The 26988-nt window shown below is 44.2% G+C and overlaps 1 protein-coding gene across 1 annotated transcript in view; it reads left to right on the plus strand.

Annotated features, from left to right (window-relative positions):
- The window catches only part of LCMT1 (leucine carboxyl methyltransferase 1), a 67447-nt gene that overhangs the window by 21957 nt on the left and 18502 nt on the right, over nt 1-26988 (plus strand). The window contains exons 2-5 of the mRNA XM_005697619.2: nt 3721-3812; nt 5892-6013; nt 13010-13086; nt 15411-15472. Of these exons, the coding sequence (XP_005697676.1) occupies nt 3721-3812; nt 5892-6013; nt 13010-13086; nt 15411-15472 (353 nt within the window). The remainder of the gene's footprint in view (nt 1-3720; nt 3813-5891; nt 6014-13009; nt 13087-15410; nt 15473-26988) is intronic.

A 26988-nucleotide genomic window follows, 5' to 3' on the forward strand; every position in this document is an offset into this window, starting at 1 on the left:
TCATCACATCTACATCATCTACCGGTCTTGCTTCAACTGCACATATGACTTTTACCACTAGATGGCGAGAAATGATTCCTAAATCAGTGTTTCTTTTTTTTTTTTTTTCTTTTTTGTAATTGCTTCTGAGATCTTAGTTCCCCCACCGGGGACTGAACCTATGTCTGTTGCAGTGGAAGCTCAGAGTTGAGAGTCTAACGCTGGACCGCCAGGGAGTTCTCAAAAACACTTTTTCCATAGCGCGTATATACCCAACACACATTGAAACAAAAGTTTCCCCAAAACAGTCCTGGCTTCTCCAATATAATATGGTGCTGCTATTTTCTGCTTTACTGTGTTCTACTTCATTTTTTAAAATGGAGATTTGCAAACTATTACATTGATTTTGTGATACAACTCATTGTTCAAAAAGCACTACTCTTATTGGTTGAGATGTGTATCTTAGTTCCCCAATCAGGAATTGAACCCTCACCTTGAGCAGTGAAGTCCTCAGCACTGGCTGCTGCTGCTAAGTCGCTTCAGTCGTGTCTGACTCTGTGCGACCCCATAGATGGCAGTCCACCAGGCTCCCCCGTCCCTGGGATTATCCGGGCAAGAACACTGGAGTGGGTTGCCATTTCCTTCTCCAGTGCATGAAAGTGAAAAGTGAAAATGAAGTTGCTCAGTCGTGTCCGACTCTTAGTGACCCCATGGATTGCAGCCCACCAGGCTCCTCTGTTCATGGGATTTTCCAGGCAAGAGTACTGGAGTGGGTTGCCATTGCCTTCTCCACCTAAGCACTGGCTGCTAAGTCGCTTCAGTCGTGTCCGACTCTGTGTGGGACGGCAGCCCACCAGGCTCCTCTCTCCCTGGGATTCTCCAGGCAAGAATACTGGAGTGGGTTGCCATTTCCTTCTCCAATGCATGCAAGTGAAAAGTGAAAGTGAAGTTGCTCAGTCGTGTCCAACTCTTAGCGACCCCATGGACTGCAGCCTTCTAGGCTCCTCCATCCATGGGATTTTCCAGGCAAGAGTACTGGAGTGGGGTGCCATTGCCTTCTCCACTAAGCACTGGACCTCCAGGGAATTCCTGAGAACCACTCTTTTAGACAACTGAGCAACTTTGCTTTGTAAAACTTGGTCTGCTGTTCTCCTTGGACAGTCTAGGCTTTTAGCAAATTGTGTTCTTTAGTATTTTGGGTGTTTCTCATGTGTGCTTCCTTGTGAATGCTTTTGGATGTGCAGCCATGGGTGCAGGAGACTGGGGGGCATGTTTGTACAGAATTCAGCAGCTGTTGCTGTTAAGGCAGCAGTAAGCCTTGTTGGTCGGAGAAGGCAATGACACCCCACTCCAGTACTCTTGCCTGGAAAATCCCATGGACAGAGGAGCCTGGCAAGCTGCAGTCCATGGGGTCGCTAAGAGTCGGACATGACTGAGCGACTTCACTTTCACTTTTCACTTTCATGCATTGGAGAAGGAGATGGCCACCCACTCCAGTGTTCTTGGCTGGAGAATCCCAGGGACAGCGGAGCCTGGTGGGCTGCTGTCTGTGGGGTTGCACAGAGTCGGACACAACTGAAGCGACTTAGCAGCAGCAGCAAGCCTTGTTGGTAGGGGCTTCCCAGGTGGCGCAGTGGTAAAGAATCTGCCTGCCAGTGTAGGAAACTCAGGAGTCACGGGTTTGATCCCTGGGTTGGGATGATCCCCTGGAGTAGGAAATGGCAACCCACTCCAGTAATCTTGCCTGGGAAATCCCATGGACAGAGGAGCCTGGCGGGGCCACAGTCAATGGGGTCGCAAAGAATTGGACATGACTGAGCGACTGAGCCCATGAGCCTTGTTGGTAGGTATGAAGAAAAGATGTAATTTGTGCATCTGGGAGCTTAGAACCTAATTGGTTGACACCATACACGCACGCACACACACACACACACGCACTCTTTAAGTTTCAGCTTACTTACCAGGCAATGTGGAGTAGATGTATCATGCGGGATATCACTTAGGATGAATAAGGTTGTAAGTAACAGAAGCCTGGCTCAATTTGATGTAAGTGGTAAAGACATTTATTATCTCACTAAATTTTCATTGTGTGATAGAGAAGGCTCTGGGCCCCTGGGGGGTATAGTATGGCCTTAGGGATCCAGATTCCTTCCCTGACTTCTCATTTATCCTGAGGCTGGTTCCACTTATGTTTGCCAGGAGATTTCCAATGGTAATCAGGGCTTTAGCTCCCAGGCTTGGACCACGGCATCTATCGTTGCTTGTAGTGTAGACTAGGGTTGAGAACCTTTAGGCTACCCTGGCACTTTCCAGATTGTAGCTGTTTTATTGGTTCCTGGTTTCTCCACTGCAGCCTCCTTAAGGGACATGAAAAGACTGTGAGAGTCAGGAGAAATACTTTCGTAGTTATTAGTGATACTTGCTCTTTATTTTTGGGTCTCCCTTCCCCTAGACACAAAACTCTTGTTTGAGCAGTTACCTGACTAGCTCTGGCCAGTGAGTTTGCTGTGTGAATAAATGTTCGAAGAGCTGTATGAAATATGAGGTGAGCTTACTTGCTGTTTAGGGTCCTGGGAAAGGAATTAATGATATGCGGGAAGAGAGAGGTAAGAAATGACTGTGGTGGGAAGTGTGACGGGAGTGACTGTGAATGTAAAGGTGGATGGATGGATGAGTCTGTTTAAACTTGTGCTGGAGCATTAAATGTTATTTAACCTTTCATTTTTAAAAATTGAACTGTAGTGGATTTACAGTGTGTTAATTAATGCTGACAACATAGTGATTCAGTTGTACATATATATGTGTGTGTGTGTGTACTCCTACACATACGTTCTTTTTCAAAATATTCTTTTCTGTTATGGTTTAATGTAGGATATTGAATATAATTCTCTGCTATACAGTAGGGCTTTGTTGTTTATACATTCTATATGTAATAGCCGACATCTGCTAACCCCAACCTTCCTCTCCATCCTTCCACCGGTCCCCTCCCCTTTGACAACCGCCAGTCTGCTCTCTATGTCCATGATCTGTTTCTGTTCCATCAGTTCAGTTCAGTCCAGTCGCTCAGTCCGACTCTTTGCGACCCCATGGACTGAAGCACACCAGGCTTTCCTGTCCATCACTAACTCCCGGAGCTTGCTCAAACTCATGTCCATTGAGTCGGTGATGCTATCCAACCATCTCATCCTCTGTCGTCCCCTTCTCCTTCTGCCTTCAATCTTCCCCAGCATCAGGGTCTTTTCCAATGAGTCAGTTCTTTGCATCAGGTGGCCAAAGTATTGGAGTTTCAGCTTCAGCATCAGTCCTTCCAGTGAGTATTGAGGACTGATCTCCTTTAGGATGGACTGGTTGGATCTCCTTGCAGTCCTAGGGACTCTTAGGAGTCTTCTCCAACACCACAGTTCAAAAGTTCTTTGGTGCTCAGCGTTCTCTATAGTTCAACTCTCACATCCAAACACGACTGCTGGAAGAACCACAGCCTTGACTAGACGGCCCTTTGTCGGCAAACGTTTCTGTTCCATGGAGAGGTTCATTTGTGTCATAGTTTAGATTCCACATGTAAGTGATATCATGTGGCATTTATCTTTCTTTTTCTGACTTGGCTTATTATGATAACCTCCAGTTGCATAATTTGGCCAGAGATGAATCTTTGGATCCTTGACCTGGTTCCTGGGAACCTGCCCACGGAACCTGGCCTGACCCTGCTCTCTAATCACCTGTTTCCTTTTCCATCTCTTTCAGGTTTGCAGTGAGCATTGGCTACTGGCAGGACCCTTACATCCAGCATTTGGTGAGACTCTCTAAAGAGAGGAAGGCGCCTGAAATTAACAGAGGCAAGTGCCCAGCTCCCTTCCCTACATCTCATGAATCCCTGGGGTTCTAGGAATTCATTTTTAAAAAGAGAGTTCTGGGGTGTACTGTCTCCACCAGAGTGCTCGTTTCCCACCTTCCACACCAGCACAGTGTCTTACGAAATTTTTAATCTTTGTTCCTCTGGTACATGAAAAATGGTGTTTTACACTCCTCTTATTTTAAGGTGTGGTTGAAACTCGTTTAAAAGCCACTTACATATCTTTTACTGAGTGCTGTCTGTTCATGTAGGGGGTTATTTTTGTTGTTGTTGCCCTATTTTGTTAGTAACACTGTAAGGTTCTGCAAGTAATTTCTAGCAAGGAAGTCAAAGGGTTTGAGACAGGAGTGTGACTTAGTTGCAGCCAGATTGAAAAACTGACCACGGACCATGATTCTTGTGGGTAGGGGGGAATCTTGGCCCTAAAGATGGGTCCTGTAGGTGGGTTCTGTAAGAACTGCAAAGAAATGTGTAAATGGTGGTTTCTGAAGAGAAGGACTTGGTAGTTAACATTGAATGAGGGTAAAATTGGGCAGCAGTTAGCCCGGGCGAGGCCTGGCAAAGAGGCCTTCCTGAAGCCCGCCTCCGCTGCTGTCCAGACAGATTTCCCAGGGAATATTCTGGAGGCAGGCAGCCGCCGTTCTTTGTAGCCCTGGGCCGCGTGGCAGCCCCCTTCCTTCTTCCTTTCCCGGGTCCACATCTCTAGACTGGGGACCTCCAGCCCAGGAGGAGGGCACTGCCCAAACGTCTGAGGTGAGGACAGTTTTTCCTGAAATTGAAACCATTGTGGATGATATTCTGCAGAATACAATAAAGATGATTTACTAGAGGCATTTCCCTAGCAGTCCAGCAGTTAAGACTCCATCCTTCCACTGCAGGGAGCACGGGTTTGAGCTCTGATTGGGGAACTAAGATCTTGCATGGTTCATAGTGCAGCAAAAAAAAAAAAAAAAAGGTGATTTACTAGAAAAATAAAATGCAAACACAAGCCCAAAGTATTTGTTTGTTTATAAGTCATGTAGGGGTTATCAATTGATTATTTGGCCGAACCACACAGCTTTGTGGGATCTTAGTTCCCTGCCCAGGGATAGAACTCTGGTCCCTGGCAGTGGAAACACAGAGTCCTAACCACTAGACTGTTAAGGAATCCCCCCAAATTATTTATCAGCACATTCACTAAAATTTCTCTGTCAGATGCCAAAGTTTCTGAATACTACTCTCAAATTTTGCTCTTAAAGCATTTACACCTTGAGTATCAGGCCATTAGAACAGACAGCTGCTATCTTCCTGTCTCCCTTCTGGGTTTCCCATCTCCTTTGTTCCAGCTCCTCACCCTAGAGCTTAACAAATCCATTAATTAGGCCACCACTTGCTGGCATCTCCGCTTCCCCTCTTTGCCACCCTCATGTTGGTGATGCCATTTTGTAAACATAGAGGCTGTAACCCATACAGGATGGAGGTGAAAGCAACAAGAGAAGAATCATGGCCCTCTGCTTTGACGTTCATCTGCTCAATTTCCTGACCTAAAAATGTTATTTTCCATGTGTGCTCAGTCCCTGAATCGTGTCCAACTCTTTGGGACCCTGTGGACTGTAGCTCACCAGGCTTTGTCCATGGGATTCTCCAGGCAAGAATACTGGAGTGGGTTGCCATGCCCTCCTCCAGGGGATCTTCCAACCCCAGGGATCAAACCAGCATCTCCTGCTTCTCTTGCATTGCAGACAAGTTTTAGCAGAGTACTCATTAACTTCCCCTGGAGCCGTGAAAAAGCACCTTTTCAAGAGGACATTTGGATCAGATGTCTTGATAAAAGACACTCGTCTTTCCCAAGTAACAGGACAGGGCATTTTATTTTTCTTAAACTACCATTAAGTAGTTTATACTTATTTTGGTCCAACCAGCTAGTTTTTTTTTTTCTTAAAAGGGAGAATTTGGAAATCATTGTTTCTCCTGACCGTGAAGAAGGGCACAGCATTGTTCTGCTCTCCCTAGCACTGTGGGCTTTGCACGGATTATTCCTGTCGTCACCAAGTGATAGCTTGCTTCTCTGTCTGTCGCTTAGGATATTTTGCTCGAGTCCATGGCGTCAGTCAGCTTACAAAGGCATTTCTACGGAAGACAGAATGTAATTGTCAAATTCTAAATCTTGGGGCCGGGATGGATACCACCTTCTGGATGTTAAAGGTAAATTTCCCCCCTTTTCTTCAGTCGTTTTAATTTAGTTTGTTGAAGATGTTCACCTGGTTCAAAAACTTGAAAAAATGGATTAAAATGGGGTGACAGCCTGTCTCCCATCCCCTACAACTTCGATCAGCTCTGTACTTTATCCCACCAGGGCCCTAGTGAAGATATGTGGGTTGTTGCTCACATTTTGCTGCCTCAAACAGGGTTATAATACAATTCCTTGGGTACATTTTCCTCTGCATGTGTGGAAATGTATCAGGAGAAAGAATTCTACCAGTAGAACTGCTGAGACAAAAACACACGTGTTTGTAATTTTGATGAGACCTGAAGATTTTATTGTTAGAATAACAGTGTCTTAGGTAGTAACATAGGGAGATTTGCAAGACTGGGTAAAGATAACATGATCCAAAGCCTTTTTGAAGTCATTCTCTGATTTGATTCCTCAACTATTCTGTTTGGGGTTGTTCAAGGGCAGTGTGATTACACTCACTCACAGGTAAAGGAAAGGTGGGTCTGGTTAGTGGCAGACCCAGGGCTGAAGTCCTGATCTTTGATTCCTGGACTGGATTTTATCACCAAACCTTTTCCCTACAAATGTCTCACTGGTGGCATTTTTCTTTCTTTCACTTTTTTTTTGGTAGGTTTGTACAGATTTTTCTTGGTTCCTCCATCAGGTGGCAGTAGTGGGTATGTGCATTCTCCAGATTTTGTGCAGACAGAACAAGATAAATCAGAGGGTATAGGCAGAAGTCAACCTGCATTATCTGTTTTGTCCCCTGTCACCTGATAAGAAGGTCTTTGGTCATAAGAACTCTTAACCTTTTTTAACTCAAAAATCAGTGGCCTCAGCATGGCCCTGGTGTTGTTAATCATTTGCCGCTGCATTCTTCCTTCTGGATAAGATAACTGATATTTATGATGTGCTTTTTTTTTTTTTTAATCTATTAATTTATGGCTGTGCTGGGTCTTCGCTGCTGCGAGCTTTTCTCTAGTTGCGGCAAGTGGGGACTCCTCTCTGGATGCAGGGCCTGGGCCTCTCACTGTGGGGGCTTCTCGTTACAGAGCAGGGGCTCTAGGGCACAGACTCAGGAGTTGTGGCTCCCGGGCTCTAGAGCACAGGCTCAACAGCTGCCGCTCTGTGGCACAGAATGCAGTGTAAAAGAGTGTGTACTGCCGGCATTAATACGGGCTGCTGGAGAGGTCCCTCCTTCGACCTGACACCCTTTGGACTTGGCCATGTTTTTTTTTCTTTTACCTCCATCTTGTAGGTGGGTTAATCATTAATAAATCTGAGATTTTAATTTCTGAGCAAGGTACACGGAGGCATATGTGCCCCTTGTAAGAAACAGAGACAAGGGGCTTCTCCAGTGGCTCAGTGAATAAGAATCCGCCTGCCAAATAAATGCACGAGCCACGGGTTCAATCCAGGGAGGATCCCACGTGCCACAGAGCAGCTAAGCCCATGTACCCCAACTATTGAGACTGTGCTCTAGAGCCCAGGCGCCCCAGCCACTGAGCCCATGTACCGCAACTGCAGAAGCCTGCCTGCCCGGGAGCCTGTCCTACGCAACAGGAGAAGACACAGCAACTAGAGAGTAGACACTGCACGCTGAAACTAGAGAAAAGCCCGCACAGCCGTGAAGACCCCACACAGCCAAAAATTAATAGAATTATTAAAAGAAAAAGAGGCGAGAAAGGGGACTAGCACAGGGCCTCAAAGTCCTATGTGGAAATTTGGAAATCTGTAATTATTTGATAATTATATTGATCTGAAGGATTTTTTTTTTTTAAATCTTAAGGTCTTCTTTTTAAGACAAATATTATCTTATTTGCTCCCTTAGAGCAAAGGTTGCACAGGCCAAATCCAGCCTGCCACCTGTTTTGTGAATAAAGTTTTATTGGAATATAGCCACGCACATTTATTTACATCTTACCCATGGCTGCTCTGGCACTTGGACAGCAGGGCTGAGTAGTTACGACAGATCTTCGGGTCTGCCAAGGCCGAACTGCTTACTTTCTTGCCAGAAAGTTTGCTAATCCCTGCTCTAGAGCTGTATGTGCCTCTATAAAAGAGCAGGGAAATCTTTCCATTGATCGTGATGTCTCGGGCTCTTTCCACCTGGGACGGCACCCCCAGCTGCCCCTGCAGAGGCTCAGCTGCAAAGTCACAGGCTTTCTGGGGCCACGACCGTGTGAGCTCATTCCTTTTAATCTCAGGGGCTCAAGACTGAGCAGTCACAGAGGCCCGTCTTCAGGCAGCAGGCAAGAATAGGGAAAGTTGATCTTGTCATGAGCCAGAAATAAAGGGCAAGTGAAACCCTGTAAGGGTCCTTGGTTCTTTTTTTTTAATTATTTTTTAATTGGAGTATAATTGCTTTCCAATGTTGTGTTAGTTTCTGCTGTACAACAACGTGAATCAGCTATGCTGTGCTTAGTCCCTCAGTCGTGTCCAACTCTTTGCAACACCATGGACTGTAGCCCTCCATGCTCCTCTGTCCATGGGATTCTCCAGGCAAGAGTACTGGAGGGGGTTTCCATGCCCTCCTCCAGGGGATCTTCCCAATCCAGGGATTGAACCCAGGTCTCCCGCACTGCAGGCGGATTCTTTACCATCTGAGCCACCAGGGAAGCCCAAGTGAATCAGTGTACATATATCCCCTCCGTCTTCAGCCTTCTTCCCACCCCTCCATCCCACCCTTCTATGTCATCACAGAGGGGCCTTGGTTCTTGGTGGCCCTTGGATTCGGTTTCTGCCCAACCAGAGGTTCGGGTGTGGATGGGAAGCAGTCTCAATTTTGGCCACCTGTGAAGCAGTTAATCACGTTGGATCTTTGAGGAAGCCCCCTTCTTCATGGCTGTTCCTGGCTGCCTCCCAGTGGCCATGCTCAGCTTTGGGTGTCTCCCTGCCTCCTGTGCCCTGTGAGCTGCTTGGGAGTGGTGTCGGAAGGGCCACAGAGAATCGCAGAATGAAAAGTTGAAGCATCACTTGCCAGAGCCATTTTGCCCCTTTCTGAAAGCTAAGAAAGAGGATGGCTGTTTGTTAAAATCTCCTGGTGTGTCTTTTAGAAACTTTCTTTTGACAGTGATCCCTTATTCAGAATTCTTAGGAGGATCAAGTGCCCAAGTGCCTGGGAAAGCTCTTTCAAAAGTAAGAAGTGATGTAGGACTCAATGCTGTCCCTCATTTATTTGTGTTGGATTGTCCTTGTGGTCTTCTGGAATTTTAGGCCTTTTTTATTTTATTTTTTTTAAGTAGCTTTTTTGACTGCGCTGGGTCTTCGCAGCTGCACACAGGCTTTCTCTAGTTGCAGTGTGCGGACTTCTCATTGTAGGGACTTATCTTGGTCCAGAGCTCAGGCTCTAGAGCACCGGCTCAGTAGCTGTGATGCATGGGTTCAGTAACCCCATGGCATGTGGAATCTTGCTGGATGAGGGATTGAACCCGAGTCTCCTGCCTTGGTAGGCAGATTCTTAACCACTGGAACATCAGGGAAGTCCCAATTTTAGGGTGTTCTTATTGCTCCGTACCTTGTGAATAGAAGTTCTTGAAAGCTGTTGTAGAATTTATTAGCAAAAGTCATTTCAGTGTATCCTTTCAACATATCCTCCGAATATCTTCAGACAGCTTTTACCTAGCCGTGCTCTGCAGTCATGCAGCAGGTGTGTGTTGCAATTCCGAGAGTGAACGGCTGCGGGTGGGTGAGCCCAGGTTTCCTCTGATGGCAGGAAACCATCTTATCCCTTAGTTTTGTTTGTTTGTTTCTTTCTTCTTCCTTCCCTCTCCTTCTTCCTCATTCTGTCTTCTTCCCCTCCTTCTCCCAAACCAGATCCCCTGAAATTTTAACTGAGGACCCTTTCCATGTGGGTGGATCTCCTCATTCTGTTCCTTGCCCTTAGGGGTCACCTTCCTACCGGGAAGTGCGTGCTCACGGTTTCCGCCCCCATCACTCTGTCCTTGGGCAGATCTGCTCCCACTTCCTACCTGTCCTCCGTCTCTCATTTGCTGCTGTTGTTCAGTAGCTAAGTCGTGTCCGACTCTTTCTGACCCCTTGGACTGCAGCACGCCAGGCTCCCCTGTTCTTCACTGTCTCCAGGAGTTTGTTCCACTCTTCTCCAGTAGTATATTGGACACCTTCTGACCTGAGGGGCGGGGGCTCATCTTCCGGTGTCATATCTTTTTGCCTTTTCATGTTGTTCATGGGATTCTTGCAGCAAGAATACTGGAGTGGTTTGCCATTCTCTCCTCCAGTGGATCGTATTTTGCCTGAACTCTTCACTTTGACTTGTTCGTCTTGGGTGACCCTGCATGGCATGGCTCATAACTTCACTGAGTTATGTAAGCCCCTTCTCCCACAACAAGGCGGTGATCCATGAAGGGGCCATCTCTCCTTACTGTCTTAAAAAATGGTACTCTTACCTGCCGAATCGCTCAAGTCAGAAACTAGGGTATCATCCTTACCCTGCCTTTTTGTTTGTCCTATTCTACACCAAAGAAGCCCCCACCAGGCTCTGGATATCAGCCCCTTTCTGGGTATGTTGGCCAGGTTGTAGGGCCAGGTTGTTGTTTCTTGCTAAGTCTTAGGGTGTGATGAGCTGCTACAGGCAAATGGAGGTGGTGTTTTTGTCTTCACAGCTGAAGATGCATCTGAGTACAGTTGAATTACAATGTGTTACAGCAGAGTGAGTCAGTTATACATATATGTTTTTTCCCTTAGAGGTTACAGTGAAATATTTAGTATGGTATGCTGTGCTCTACAGTAGGTCCTTGTTTGTTATTTTCTACATAGTACCCCACTCCAGTGCTCTTGCCTGGAAAATCCCATGAACAGAGGAGCCTGGTGGGCTGCAGTCCATGGGGTCGCTAAGAGTTGGACACGGCTGAACAACTTCCCTTTCACTTTTCACTTTCATGCATTGGAGAAGGAAATGGCAACGCACTCCAGTGTTCTTGCCTGGAGAATCCCAGGGACGGGGGAGCCTGGTGGGCTGCCATCTCTGGGGTCACACAATCGGACACGACTGAAGTGACTTAGCAGCAGCAGCAGCAGTGTGTATATATGGGCTTCCCTGATAGCTCAGCTGGTAAAGAATCCACCTGCAGTGCAAGAGACCCTGGTTTGATTTCTGGGTCGGGAAAATCCCTTTGAAGAGGGCATGGCAACCCACTCCAGTATTCTTGACTGGAGAATCCCATGGACAGAGGAGCTTGGCGGGCTGTAGTCCAGAGGGTCGAAAGAAGTCAGATTGGCCTGAGTGACTAAACACACAGCAGTGTATATATATATAAAATTCCCAATTTATCCCTCCCTCTTTCCCTTTTGATAACCATAAGTTTGTTTTCTGTGTCTGTGGGTCTGTTTCTGTTTTGTACATAAGTTCATTTGTATCATTTTTTTTAGATTCCATATATAAGTGATATCATATAATTTGACATAATATTATGTTAGTTTCATAGTATTATTGCATAGTGATTTCATATTTGCCTATATTTGTGTGTGTGTGTGCAATTGCTTAGTCTTGTCCAACTCTTTGTGATCACATGAACTGTAGCACACCAGGCTCCTCTGTCTATGGGATTCTCCAGGCAAGAATACTGGACTGGGTTGCCATTTCCTCAAGGGATCTTCCCAGCCCAGGGATCGGATCTGAGTCTCCTGTGCCTCCAGAATTGCAGGTGGATTCTTTACCTCTGAGCCACTGGGAAACCCATTTGCATACATTTGGGGCAAAGTTATTGATTGGACAGGGAGGAGAAGCTGGAGAGAATTATAGCACAACCGTAGGTGACTGGATGGGGGTATAACCACTGATGAAGCGAGAAAAAGCAAAAGAGGGAAGCAGGGCTGTGTGTGTGTGTTTCACACCTTTTAAAATTATAGCCACAGTAAAAAAAAAACTGTACACCCTAGTGAGGCCCGAAATCTATGTACATATGTCTGTGCACACAAGATATAAGGGCACCCACGATGCCTGCTAAGGGCAGGCTCCATTGAGTGTTACTCATATGTTTCTTCTTGAATCCTCACAACCCTATGAGGTGTTACTCGTTTTCTCTACTTTTCAAACAAGGAAACATTGGCCCAGGGATTTTAGTGGCTGTCCCAAGGCCTTACAGCAAACAGGTGGTGGAGTGGGGATTTGAACCTTTCGCCCATCCCCGTGCTCCAGAGTACCTGCTGTTTACCACCTCACCCCACCCCACCCCACTATATATCACAAAATAATGCTGACCCTAATTCCATGTGAAAATTTCTGATGTATATTACTTTATTTTATTTCACCCCTAGTCTGCTGGTTACAACCCACCATATTGGTTTCTTGACCCTCTCTAATAGGTGTCAAGCTGAGTTTTTGAGAAATACTCTCCTGTCCTCCTTCCAGACCACCTCGTAACATCCGTTCTCCTGGTTTAGACTCCCCATCACTTCTCTCTTGGATGACTACAATAATCTCCTTTCCCCCTCCATCCGTTCTTGATGCTGAGACCAAGTAAATTGGAGAGAACATTTCCGACTATATCATTCCCCTGATTTTAATTAATTTTTTTATTTTGACCACTCTTTGCGGCATGTGGGATCTTCGTTCTCCCAACAGGGACCAAACCCTTGCTCCCAGCAGTAGAAGTGTGAGTCTTAATCACTGGACTGCCAGGAAAGTCCTCATTACCCTGATTTTAAATCCTGAAGCACTGCCATTGTTCTCTGGGTCCCTAGGACTTGGTACATGAAAGTGATCGGTAAATGTATGAGCAATAATTATATAAAAATTGCAGATGTGCTCAAAGTTGGGTCCCATGGACTGTCGCCCACCAGGCTCTTCTGTCCATGGGATTTCCCAGGCAGGAGTACAGGAGTGGGTTGCCATTTCCTTCTCCAGGGGATCTTCCTGACCTAGGGATCAAACCTGTGTCTCCTGCATTAGCAGGCAGGTTCTTTACCACTGAGCCACGGGGGAAACCTTGTATAAAGATTACTCTCTGTTTTTTTTTTTTCCTCAGGATGAAGATCTTCTACCAAGAAAATATTTTGAAATCGACTTTCCGATGATAGTCACAAGAAAGCTGCACAGCATTAAGTAAGTGTGGCTTTGGCCAGAAGCAAGAGCCTGGTGGGATTCAGAACCAGCTCCTGGGAGACCGCAGATCTGGATGTGGGAAACCTCACATTTCATCCCCTCCCTACTCTCTTTCTTGCCCCAGGACCCTCATTCCAATGTATTGTGCAGTCATCAACAGGAAATATACCGTCCTTTGTGACTCTTCTCTCTCTTTATGTAATTCCCCTGAACATTAACAAAAAAGTGACTTATAGTAGATTAGTAATCTGAATTTAAAAAAATTTGTGGACAGTTGATTAACAGTGTTGTGTATTAATCTGAATCTTGGTGTGTATTTTGCTTACTTCTTTATCCCTAGGATATAGAAAGGTGCCTGGCCCCAGAATAGATATGTAGTAAAATTCGTTTTGTAAAAAGTAATAATAGCATATGTATATATATACTTGTGTGCTGAGTCTTGGTTGCTGTGTAGACTTTCTCTGGTTGTGGCAAGCAGGGGCTACTCTCTAGTGTTCTGAGGGCTTCTCATTCTGGTGGCTCCTCTTGTTGCGGAGCACAGGCTCTTGGGCAGTTGGACTTCAGTGGTTGTGGCACTTGGGCTTAGTGGAATCTTCCTGGACCAGGGATTGAACCCATGTACCCTGCATTGCCAGATGAATTCTCAACCACTGGACCATCAGGGAAGTCCATCCAGAATTTTCTGAATGAATGACTGGGAGGCTGAAGTTACAGTTACTATATAAGAGATGTTACAGGGGCCATTCTGAGTTCAGTTTTCAAGGAATTTGCCAAGTTGTAAGTGGTGAGTTTGCTAATCTTTGCCAAGAGTTTTTCTTGCCTTCCCCCATTAAATGCTTCACTTGAATGGTCCTCCTCAGTCTGCAGAGCCGACTTGTAAATTAAGTGGTATCATTGACCCCTTTCTACAGGATGAGAAAACTGAGGCTCAGAGAAGTTTAGTTAATTTGCCTAAAGTCACCTAGCTAGAAAGGGGTGGAACTGAAATTTAAACCCTGACTTCAAGACCAAGGTTAAGGTTTTCCAGCAGTTATAACCTGCAGATCCACTCTCCTTTTTATAGTGGTCATATAAATAAAATCCCAATTCTTACATTTAATCAAATTTTTGATAAGCACAGAAGTTTCTGCTTATCCTTTAGAGATGTCTAATTCTGTAGACATCCAGAGAGAATTGGAGGTCATTTTCAAACTTTAATTTTTTAGTTTATCCTTGTATCTTTAGCCACTGCAGGAGATGCAAGAGACACGAGTTTGATCCCTCCGTCGGGAAGATCCTCTGGAGGAGGAAATTGCAACCCGCTCCATTATTCTTGACTGGAAAATTCCATGGACAGAGGAGACTGGAGGGTTACAGTCCAAGGGGTCACAAAGAGTCAGATATGACTGTGTGCACATGAAAATAAGTTTTTTTACCCTTTCTAAATATAAAATTATATCTTATATTAAATATGCTTTGAAGGTGCTATCATGTAATTCTGATGTTCTGGGAACACTACGAAGTGTGACTAAATACAGAGTGTGACTAAACTTGTTGGAACTCTTGAGTGAAATCAGGGCAGGTAGGCTCACGGCCCAGGGTGGTTTTCTGGGGTTAAAAAGCATTGACATTTGTGTATGGTTGTTGGGATATTGAACTTGGTTCTTTGATTTCTGATTTTTCACATATTCTTTGTTTTTTTGGCCATACCATGGCCTGTGAGATCTTAGTTGCCTAAACAGGGATCAAACCCAGGCTCCTGGCAGTGGAAGCACAGTGTCCTAACCACTGGACTACCAGGGAATTCCCTAGTTTTTTGCAGATTCTTGATTGAGGGAGTTATCACATAAATGTTACTAAACTTTAGGTCTCAGAGTCAATATTTTTAGTTTGTCTGTGAGAAATAATAAGCTATCTTAAAAAGCTCTGTTTGAGTAGAGGCAAGACAATAGTGATGACTTGAAAAATACTGGAACATTTGAACGATTCTTGCTAGCCTTTCTGTAGCTGTTTCTAAGTACGTGTGTTGTGATCCGTTTGTGATTTGATAGCAGATTCTCAGCTTAGCTGACCTAACCTGAGACTCATATCCCCTAGACTTTTACTGTATGTGTCTAAGGTCAAGTGTGATTAAACAGATGACCATTTGGCATGGTCCTTCCTTTGAACACTAGTGATATTGGATTGGCCAAGGAGTCTGTTGGATATTTCCGTAACATCTGATAGAAAAACCCGAGCAAACTTTTTAGCCAACCCAATATCTGCTTGTTGTGTCTGTATGAGTGTCTGTGTTTTAGTGGTAAATGAGCTACTTGCCTCATCTTTCTTTTTCCCATCTTCTGCAGACTGAAACCTCTCCTATCAAAACCCATTTTAGACTTGCATTCAGAGGACACACTTCAAATGGGCAAGTATCCATAACCTGAGTCGTACAACCTGGGCTGTAGGACCATGTCAGCTCTTTTTTCCCCTTTTCTTTTTAAAGATCCAATGTGAGTTAGTGTGTGTGTGTGTGTGTGTGCGCACACTTACATCTATCCTTCTGTTGCTACAATGTTCTTCTTCCACCACTGTTAACCAGGAAGAAATTTAAAACGATTTTTGGTACGATTTGGGCTTCCCTGATAGCTCAGTTGGTAAAGAATTTGCCTGCAATGGAGGAGACCCCAGTTTGATTCCTGGGTTGGGAAGATCCCCCTGGAGAAGGGAATGGCTACCCACTCCAGTATTCTGGCCTAGAGAATTCCATGGACTGTATGTATAGTCCATGGGGTCACAAAGAGTCAGACATGACTGAGCAACTTTCACTCACTTGGTATGACTCATCTTAGATGTCCGTAGGTCCCCAATCCTAAATCTTTTTTTTTTAAGAGAATTTAAATTAGTTGTCAGCATTTCAAAAACAGGAGATTTTTCATGAAAGTCTTGATTTCCAGTTTTGCTTGGAAATATCAGATCTTGGAAAACATCAGACCCTGACTCCTGCGTGGTGGTCACTGGGCAGCAGCTGCCTTGGTAAGACAGGTCGTGTCCTCCCCAGCTCTGACCCCGCCACCCGCGCTTGTCTCACACTGGACCTACTTCCTGGTTTATGTCACCTGCTTGGTCCCTGCCGTCATTTTTCACCTCAATTTTTTTTTAAATTTGTATATTTGGCTACACCAGGTCTTAGTTGCAGCACTCAGGATGTTCCATCTTTCTGCGGCATGCAGGATCTTTTTAGTTGTGGCATGTGGGATCTAGTTCCCTGAAGAGGGATTAAACCTGGGCCCCTTATATTAGGAGTGTGGAGTCTTAGCTACTGGGCCGCCAGGGAAGTCCCTTCCTCTAGGTTTTAAGTATGAATGCTTGCAAACACTTTCCTCATTTCTAAAGCCTCTCAAATTATAGTAAAACTCTTCCAGAATGTTCCATCATTCTCAATCTGTATCTGATAGAGACGTTGAAGGGCCTTATTAAAAATTCAGGTCAGAAAATGTGCTTAGAGAGGATGGCCTTCTCGGATGGGTGACGTAGATAACACAACAAATGTCAGATAACTAGTACGCCTTCTCTTTCACACAACCACAGTGCCTTAGACACTGACTAGTGATCAGATTACTAAGAAAGTTTCCACAGAAAATAATGTCTCCCCCGTCCTCTGTTTCCCTTATACAGATTATAAGTAGGAACTGTTCAAGCTTTGTCATTTGCTGGCCGATTTGCTTTCTCCACACTTTGCCTAGCATAATTTTCTATATGTTTGGTTAATATTTGAGTCAGAACAATTATCTGTAGTGAACTGTCTACTACTTTGCTGGAACTTTGGTCCATCAGTTTAGAAACATTCAAAGGAGAGAGGACCTTCCATAATCCTTCCCCTTATCCAAGATAACCAGTGTTCTGAGTATTTTCTCCTATAGATGAACCATGTACCCAGAGAAAGGTGAATATGCATATAATAAAGTACACACATAAATATAATCCAGTGCCTGGTACATAAAAGATTCAGTAGATTTTTCTTGAATGAATGTCTAAACACATTGAATAAATATCTTGTCGTTTAACATGTATTTGTTGAATGAATGATCTATGCTTCTATATATGAATATAGGTTTATATGTAATTTTAATAAAATAAATAATTTATACATACTGTTTTGTATGTATAAATTGCTCTTTCCATGTCCTACCAAATCATGACTGTCTTTTCATGTCGGTGTATATAATTCTTCCTTATTATTTCTAGTGGCTTTATAGCCATTTCCTCTGTGTGGAAATTCCATTTTATTTAATCTAGTCCCTACTCATGGTCCCTGATAGCTCAGTTGGTAAAGAATCCGCCTGCAATGTAGGAGACCCAGGTTTGATTCCTGGGTTGGAAAGATCTGCGGGAGAAGGGATGGGCTACCCACTCCAGTATTCTTGGGCTTCCCTGTGGTTCAGCTGGTGAAGAATCCACCTGCAATGCGGGAGACCTGGGTTCGATCCCTGGGTTGGGAAGATCCCCTGGAGAAGGGAAAGGTTACCCATTCCAATATTCTGGCCTGGAGAATTCCATGGACTGTCCATGGGGTCACAAAGAGTTCGACACCACTGAGTGACTTTCACTTTCACTGATGGTCATTTAGATTGCTGCCTTTTTATGTTTCTGTATTCAACAGTGCTGTAGAAGACACATGTATATGTGCATATTTGCAGGAATTGCTAGGTTGAAGGATTGTGCATTGTGAATTTTAATAGCTACTACCAGGATGATCTTCAGAATTCTTTTTATTAATTTATGTGTTCATTAAGAGTAGATGAGGATACTCTTTCTCTAGATCTTCACTAATGCTGGATATTTTCATATATTAAATATTTTAAAATATTGGTAGAAATTTGCCAGTCTGATTAGCTGAAATGATGTCCTATTGTTTTAAAATTTTATATAACTTTGATTGCTAGTGAGTTATCTTTCTTTCATTAGCCTTTGGGAATTTCTTCGTAAATTTCCTTTGCCCAATTTTTTATTCAGTTGCAATGTTTCCTTTTTTTTTTTTTTCCAGTTTATGGGAACACTTATAAAGATAGTTCTTTGATAAATGCCTTTGTCAGTTTTTTTTTAATTGCAGATTTTTTTTCTTATTCTTGTTTGTTTTCTTAACTCTGTGTCTTAATGTGGGTAAGTTTTCCAGTCTTTATAGTTGTTGTCTTTCTAGTCTTTTATAGTTGTTGATGTTGCCATTGTATTGAGAAAAGAGAAATTGAATAAAAAATAAATAAAAATTAAAATGAAAATGAAAATCTGAGAAAAGTGATAGGTGATAATAAAAGTAACAAAAATATAAAAATTATCCTTTTTCTTCAAACTTGTGGGTCTGTCATTTTAAGAATCACCACTGTCTATCAATAAGAAAGTGTTGACAAATTAAACAAATACATTAACAACTGTTAGATGCATCCTGATTTCAGACGTGTTAAAATGTTAAAAAAAAATGCATCTTAGAATTAATGATAGATGTTTTCTTAAGCTGAAGTATTCATAGGGTAATAAATTAAAAGTATATAAATGGATACACAATGAAAAGTAAATCAGGATGAGTTCTTAAAAAGTAAATTAGGTTCTATGACTTTTCTGCTTAAATCTTCCCAGAGCTGAAATCCACATGGTTAATCGGTCAAATGGATGGCTCCTCATTTTATTTTCAAACACAGTAACTAGGATCTCGCCCCACTCCCCTCCTGCTATCCTCTCTGTGCCAAGCTCGCTCTCATCTTCAAACCTTTTTTTGTCTCCCTTTGGTCTGGAACTCTTTCGCCCTAATTTTGCTTGATGGGCTGCATGTCGTCACGTACGTCTCATTTCAGCTCCATGTCATCACATACATCTCATTTCAGCTCCATGTCGTCACGTACGCCTCATTTCAGCTCCGTGTCTCATTTCAGCTGCCGCATCATACTCTTCTCTTGTTGTTCAGTTGCTCAGTTGTGTCCAACTCTTTGCGGCCCTATAAACTGCAGCACACCAGGCTCCATTATCTCTTAGAGTTTGCTCAAATTTATGTCCATTGAATCAGTAATGCCATCTAACTGTCTCATCCTCTGTCACCCCCTTCTCCTGCCCTCAATCTTTCCCAGCATTGGGGTCTTTTCCAATGATTTATCTCTTCGCATCAGGTGGCCAAAGCACTGGAGCTTCAGCTTCAGCATCAGTCTTTCCAGTGAATATTCAGGCCTGATTTCCTTGAGGATTGACTGGTTTGATCTCCTTACAAAGCCATAGCTTTGACTATATGGACCTTTGTTGGCAAAGTGATGTCTCTCCTTTGTAATACACTATCTAGATTGACCGTCCTCTTTTCTTCATAGCGGTTAATACTCTGATGTTACCTTGATTCTTCATTTGGTCTATGACTCACTGTCTCCCTCTCTGAGGGGATAAGCCTCATGAGAGCAGGGACCCTTCCTGTCTCATTCATCACTGTATCCCCAGCACCCAAAACAGTGCCTGGGACACAGAGATTGTTAATGGAATAAACGTACCTGAAGGCGTGAATGAACGAACATTTTATGTTTTTGTAATCCATCTCAACTCCTGTGTGGAACTGGATGAATATAAAATAAAAAGGGCAGCCCAATCAAAGCATTTCCAAATATCAGGCATTTCAACTGAACCCTAAGGAGGAGAAACTCTAGTGAGAAGGTTTTCTCAGTCAAGGCAAGTGCAGGCAAAGGAGGAGCGTGCAAGGATGCTGAAAGCCCAGTGTGACTGAACCTCACAGTGGGGCGGTGTGATGAAGCCATCAGGGACTGCATCGCCTCGGATCTTGTAGGCCAGGTCAAGAAATCGGGACTCTGCTCTAAGGGAAGTGGGATCCTGTTCCCAGAAGACCGCCTCCATCTTTGTAGTGCTCTCCACACTTGCCCAGTGTTCATCTTCCCTGCTAGATCACAGGCCCCATGCGGGCAGGACAGTATCTCCCTGTTCATTCGCTTATTCCCAAAACTCAGTGCCCCGGCCATAGTGAGAGCTCAATAAGTATTACCAGGTGGACTGATGGACAGACAGACCAGCAAAACTTCTATGTGGTCCAGAAATCCACTTGAGGCTGAATCCATTTTACTACATGCCCCACCCCCCTGCCTTTTTTAAACTGAAGTGTTCGCCAAAATCTGTAGACCTAAAAACACCTTGCAGTCCTAATAATGCGTCTGTCCTTGGAGACGTACAATGAATGAGATCGATGGGCCTCACTCCAGCTTAACAGCTGACATAGGAACCCATCTCTCTTGAAATGCTGACTTGGAGGTGATGAAAGAGATCATGACTTGTATGCACTGTGGATTCTGTGTGTGTGTGTGTGTGTGTTTACCCTGTTGCATCATGTAAATCTTACATTTCTTCATGCCTTTTGCAGAAAGAAAGTGAAAGTGAAGTCACTCAGTCGTGTCCGACTCTTTGCAAGGCCATAGACTGTAGCCCACCAGGCTCCTCCGTCCATGGGATTCTCCAGGCAAGAGTACTGGAGTGGGTTGCCATTTCCTTCTCCAAGGGATCTTGCTGACCCAAGGATTGAACCCAGGTCTCCTGCATTGCAGGCAGACGCTTTAACCTCTGAGCCACCAGGGAAGCCTATCCTTTTGTAGGCATGAGCTTAATGAGGCAGATAATTAAAGCCTGTGTGAGCTTTTGCTCTGAAACAAACCACTGGAAAGCACATGGCTTAAAATAACAACTGTCTGTTTAGCTCACCATCCTGCAGCTTGCCGGTTTGGGCTGGGTTCATCTGGGTTGGGGACTTCCCTGGTGGCTCAGATGGTAAAGAATCCATCTGCAATGTAGGAGATCTGGGTTTGATCTCTGGGTCGGGAAGATCCCTCGGAGAAGGGAATGGCTACCCACTCCAGTATTCTTGGACGGAGGAGCCTGGCCGGCTACAGTCCATAGGGTTGCAGAGTTGGACACGACTGAGCGACTAACACTTTTCATCTGGGTGGATCTTCTCAGCACCTACCTAGATTTAATCATCTGTGTCTCGTCTTCACAGAAGACCTCCGTGACATCCCAGGCAATAGGTCAGGCAAGGAGTCCCTACTTTCCTTGGATCACAGCGCCCTAAGCGCCTCAGTAAACTTTTCATAGTGACCCTAGGTTACAAAACATATCAACAGTTCTGTTTATTAATAAGTTTAGGCTGAAGCATTGTAAGCATTTATACTCTAACAGCTTCTTGATCATTTGGAGAAAAAAGACGCATACAGTTTAAGAACAAATGCTCTTTTAATTTCCTTCTTAAATAACCACAGTTACTTCCAATGGGATATGTGCTCCTGTCAGGCACGTCATGACCTTACCTGGGAGCAGGTGGCAGACCACCACCTGTTCCTCTTGCAACATTGCAAGTGATGTTTGAGCAGTAGTGGCGTGTTTGTTTGTTTTGTTTTGTTTTTAATCACAGAGGTCAACTTTGCAGAGATAGTGTGTCATTACAACTGAGTGCACAGAAGTTTCAAGTGGACACTGTGACTGCTTGGATTGGTGGTTTGCTGTGTCTGATCCATGTGGAGGGTTTCTGTGTTTCCCTCAAAAATTTATTAAAACATCCTGCTCTGCCAAGTTGGTTGTGCTGTCCCAGGGCACCTCAGGGTACACAGTTTGGAAACCATGGAGCTTGCACTTAAAAAAAAAAAAATTATTATTTTTGGTTGCACTGGGTCTTTGTTGTGGTGCAGGGACTCTGTTGCTCCATGTAGGCGTTTCCTCATCGCAGCAAGCGGGGGCTGCTCTCGTTGGGGTGTTCATTGCAGTGGATTCTCTTGTTGCAGCTTGCAGGCTCTAGAGCACAGGCTTCCATAGTTGTGGCACACAGATTTAGTTGCCCTGCGCCATGTGGGATCTTAGTTCCCAGTCCAGGGATCGAACCCACGTCCCCTGCACTGGTAGGTGGATTCTTAACCACTGAACCACCGTGGAAGTCCTGGAGCTCACACTTTTGCATCACTCTTAATGTTCGATATAGCCACATGAGGTTGCTCTTGTTTGAATTTTATGTTTAAAGAGGCGTGAGTGGTATGTCATGTGACTGGGAACTGGCAGAATAGAACTTTGCTCTTAGGGTTGTTTTGACTCCAAAGCCCGTTCCTCTGCTGATGCAATCCAGAGAATTTTCGTCTTGGGAACCATATCCTGTTCCCAAGCTACAGCATGTTAAGTTTCCCCTATCTGGGAATAATTAGAACTATTCAAGGATTTTTTTAAACTTCAACATCAACTAATGATCTTCGAATTTTTGTGTGTAAGTCTAGCACAGGATTTCTCAACCTCAGTCCTCCTAACATCTGGGGCTGGATAATTCCCTGTTGGGGGGCTGTCCCACACATTGTATAATGTTTTAGCATCGTCCCTGACCTCTACCTACTAGATGCCTCTAACATCCCCCAGTTGTGACAACCAAAAGTGTCTCCAGACACCACCCAGTGTTCCCTAGGGACAAAGTTGAAGCTGCTGCTTGAATGAAATGATGACCAAGCCTGAGGAATAGGATTTTTATACTTGTCTTGCCATTCTGGCCTGGTATTAATTTGTTCTTAATTTTTTAAAAAAACCATGTCATGGTGTTACGTCTTCAGGACTTCTCCCTCTTAAATCCTCTTAGAAGTCAGTCTTATAATGATTGGTCACAGAGAGAGCTACTGGTAGCAATTTAAGGTTCTAAAGCAATGTTAATTTGCTTTCCAGAATTGGTTGGGTACTAGCTATTCCTTTAGAAAGTTGTTCTTAGGTGAATATCACACAAAATGCTTTGAAGTCCCCTTCTGTTTTTCTCTTCTGAAGTAGAATATAGAAATAAAGGAAAGGATTCTGAATCTCATTTTGGTGAGAAGGTCTTTTTCTTATCTGTTTTCAGAAACATTCTAACGGCACCAAGGTTTTTCTGTTGTTTTTCTGGTCTCTTGCCACTGTTAGATTTTCTAAAAATGGCGCATTTTCCTAGAATAGTAATGTGCGCTGTCACATCTGGCTCTTTTGTGACCCCATGGAGGGTAGCCTGCCAGGCTCCTCTGTCCATGGGATTTTCCAGGCAAGAATACTGGGGTGGATTGCCATTTCCTTCCCCTGGGGGCCTTCCTGACGCAGGGATTGAACCCAAGTCTCTTGAGTCTCCTGCATTATTAGCAGGTGGAGTCTTTACCACTGTGCCACCTGGGAAGTCCCAGAATAGTATACCTCCCTTGAAACTTACCCTGGGCCTGTATCTTCTTTCTGTTTCTTGTGAAATGAGGGTCAGGCATTCTTCAAGGGCAGATAACAAACTTTCTGTTTCTGCACAGGTTGAGTAGCCCCTGACTTCTGAGGATCATGACAGGTGTGGCATTTGTGTGATTTAGAGCATCAGATTATATTGTTGATGATATCTTGGGGTCATTGTGTCTAGGGCTTCCCAGGTAGTATGCCAGCTTACCTGGGAACACAGCTGGGCCTCTGCTGGGTGCACGCTAGGTCATTGCCCTTTGCAACTCTGCCATGCCTTATGCTCAATTTTTAAGAGTAATCATGACCATGTGCAGTTTTCCCCTTGCATATACCTCTAGATCCACATCTCTTACCAGGACGGGTCTCTTGTGAGTTGCATGGTCCAAGGGACCCACATGCTTCAACATTCTTGGCCTCTCTTTTTTTGTGGTCAGGGATGGAAAACCTCAGCTTTAATATCTGTGTTGTCAGAAGGCACACAGGCATTTGAGAGTCATTGCTTGTTTTCACAGCAGGGCAAGCACGTGCCTTCACTTCCTTTATATTATTTTCTGGACTTGGGTGTTGCAGTGCCCGGGACTGACTCTGGGTCTCCTGGCTTTGTCCTTGAGTGGTTTCCTGACATCTAGCAGGTTCCTAGAAGGTATTTCTTGTTAGCTTATGGGATGTGGCCAAGTGTATTTGAACTAGCTCAGCAGGGTTCTCAGGAAAGTAAGGGAAAACCAGTTCACGTGCTGCTTCCTTCCTCACGCTTTTTTGCTGTGGGTTCTCAGGAGAGAACTGAGTTCTCAGCAGTAATGCAGGGTGGCTATCGAATGTCCCAGCTCCTTCCATGGTTTGTACCTTTGAGGAAGTTGAGCAAACAGTGCTGGGAGTAAATAAGCAATTTAGTTTCTTTTTTATTCTAATCTATCTTTAAAAATGGAAAGTTTAAATTGAAAAGAATTTCAGGGCTACACAAAAATAATGTGACTAGATTGATGAATCTCCATGTTCAGTTCGGTTCAGTCGCTCAGTTGTGTCCGACTCTTTGCGACCCCATGAATCGCAGCACGCCAGGCCTCCCTGTCCATCACCATCTCTCGCAGTTCACTCAGACTCACGTCCATCGAGTCAGTGATGCCATCCAGCCATCTCATCCTCGGTTGTCCCCTTCTCCTCCTGCCCCCAATCCCTCCCAGCATCAGAGTCTTTTCCAATGAGTCAACTCTTTGCATGAGGTGGCCAAAGTCCTGGAGCTTCAGCTTTAGCATCATTCCTTCCAAAGAAATCCCAGGGCTGATCTCCTTCAGAATGGACTGGTTGGATCTCCTTGCAGTCCAAGGGACTCTCAAGAGTCTTCTCCAACACCACAGTTCAAAAGCATCAATTCTTCGGTGCTCAGCCTTCTTCACAGTCCAACTCTCACATCCATGCATGACCACTGGAAAAACCATAGCCTTGACTAGACGGACCTTAGTCGGCAAAGTAATGTCTCTGCTTTTGAATATACTATCTAGGTTGGTCATAACTTTTCTTCCAAGGAGTAAGCGTCTTTTAATTTCATGGCTGCAGTCACCATCTGCAGTGATTTTGGAGCCCAAAAAAATAAAGTCTGATACTGTTTCTACTGTTTCCCCATCTATTTCCCATGAAGTGATGGGACTGGATGCCATGATCTTTGTTTTCTGAGTGTTGAGCTTTAAGCCAACTTTTTCGCTCTCCTCTTTCACTTTCATCAAGAGGCTTTTTAGCTCCTCTTCACTTTCTGCCATAAGGGTGGTGTCATCTGCATATCTGAGGTTATTGATATTTCTCCCGGCAATCATGATTCCAGCTTGTGTTTCTTCCAGTCCAGCGTTTCTCATGATGTACTCTGCATATAAGTTAAATAAGCAGGGTGACAGTATACAGCCTTGATGTACTCCTTTTCCTATTTGGAACCAGTCTGTTCCATGTCCAGTTCTAACTGTTGCTTCCTGACCTGCATATAGGTTTCTCAAGAAGCAGGTCAAGTGGTCTGGTATTCCCATCTCTTTCAGAATTTTCCACAGTTGATTGTGATCCACACAGTCAAAGGCTTTGGCATAGTCAATAAAGCAGAAATAGATGTTTTTCTGGAACTCTCTTGCTTTTTCCATGATCCAGCGGATGTTGGCAATTTGATCTCTGATCTCCATGTACCATTGCCTAATTTTATTGCTAGTATCATTTCATCTACCTTTGGTTCTGAAAGTGTAGTCTCATGGGACTTCCCTGGTGGTCCAGTGGCTAAGACCCCATGCTTCCAATGCAGGGGACCTGGATTTGATCCCTGGTCAGGGACCTAGATCCCACATGCTGCAACTAAGACCAGGTGCAGCCAATTAAATGAATATTGAAAAAATAAATAAAAGCCTAGCCCCACACTAACAGCATCAACACAATCTGGAAACCTGCTAGAAATATGGATTTCTATTTTCAAAAAGACCCTGATGCTGGGAAGGATTGAAGCCAAGAAGAAAAGGTGGCAGAGGCAGAGGATGAGATGGTTAGATGGCATTACCAACTCAATGGACATGAATTTGAGCAAATTCTGGGAAATAATGAAGGATAGGGAAGGCTGGCATGCTGTAGTTCATGGGGTCACAAAGGGTCAGATGCAACTTAGTGACTGAATAACTAACATTTTGAAAAAATATAAATCAGAAACTCAGGGAGTAGAGCCTGATCAGTTGTTTCAACAAGTCCTCTGGATGGTTCTGATTCCTGCCAAAGCTTGAGAATCACAATATATACCATTTCATCCAACCTCTGTTGGAATATCTTAAAGGGAGTATTATGTTACCTGCCTCCTGAGAAACCTGTATGTGGGTCAAGAAGCAAAAGTTGTTACATGGAACAACAGACTGGTTCAAAATTGAGAAAGAAGTATGACAAGGCTGTGTATTATCACTTTGTTTATTTAACTTACATGCAGAGTACATCATGCGAGATCCCTGGCTGGATGAATCACAAACTGGAATCAAGATTGCTGGGAGAAATATCAACAGACTCAAATATGCAGATGATGCCATTTTAATGGCAGAAAGTGAAGAGGAACTAAAGAGCCTTCTAATGAGGGTGAAAGAAGAGAGTGAAAAAGTTGGCTTAAAACTCAACATTCAGAAAACTAAGACCATGGCATCTATTCCCATTGCTTCATCACAAATAGAAGGGGAAAAAGTGGAAGCAGTGACAAATTTTATTTTCTTGGGTTCCAAAATCACTGCAGATGGTGGTTAAAAGACAGTCTTTGGAAGGAAAGCTATGAAAACCTAGACAGCATATTAAAAAGCAGAGACATAACTTTACCAGTAAAGGTCCGTATAATGAAAGCTACGGTTTTTCCAGTAGTTATGTACAGATGTGAGAGTTGGACCACAAAGAAAGCTGAGTGCCAAAGAATTGATGCTGTTGAACTGTGGTGCTGGAGAAGACTCTTGAAGACTCTTGTCTCCTTTGGACAAGGAGATCAAGCTAGTCAGTCCTCAAGGAAATTAACCCTGAATATTCATCGGAAGGACTGATGCTGAAGCTGGAGCACCAACACTTTGGCCACCTGATGTGGAGAGCTGACTTATTCGAAAAGACCCTGATGCTGGAAAGGATTGAAGGCAAAAGGAGAAGAGGGTGGCAGAAGATGAGATGGTTAGATAGCCTCACCGATTCAACGGACATGAATTTGAGCAAACTCCGTCCAGGAGACAG

The sequence above is a fragment of the Capra hircus genome, chromosome 25 (assembly GCF_001704415.2).
Source record: "Capra hircus breed San Clemente chromosome 25, ASM170441v1, whole genome shotgun sequence".
Taxonomy (NCBI): Eukaryota; Metazoa; Chordata; class Mammalia; order Artiodactyla; family Bovidae; genus Capra; species Capra hircus.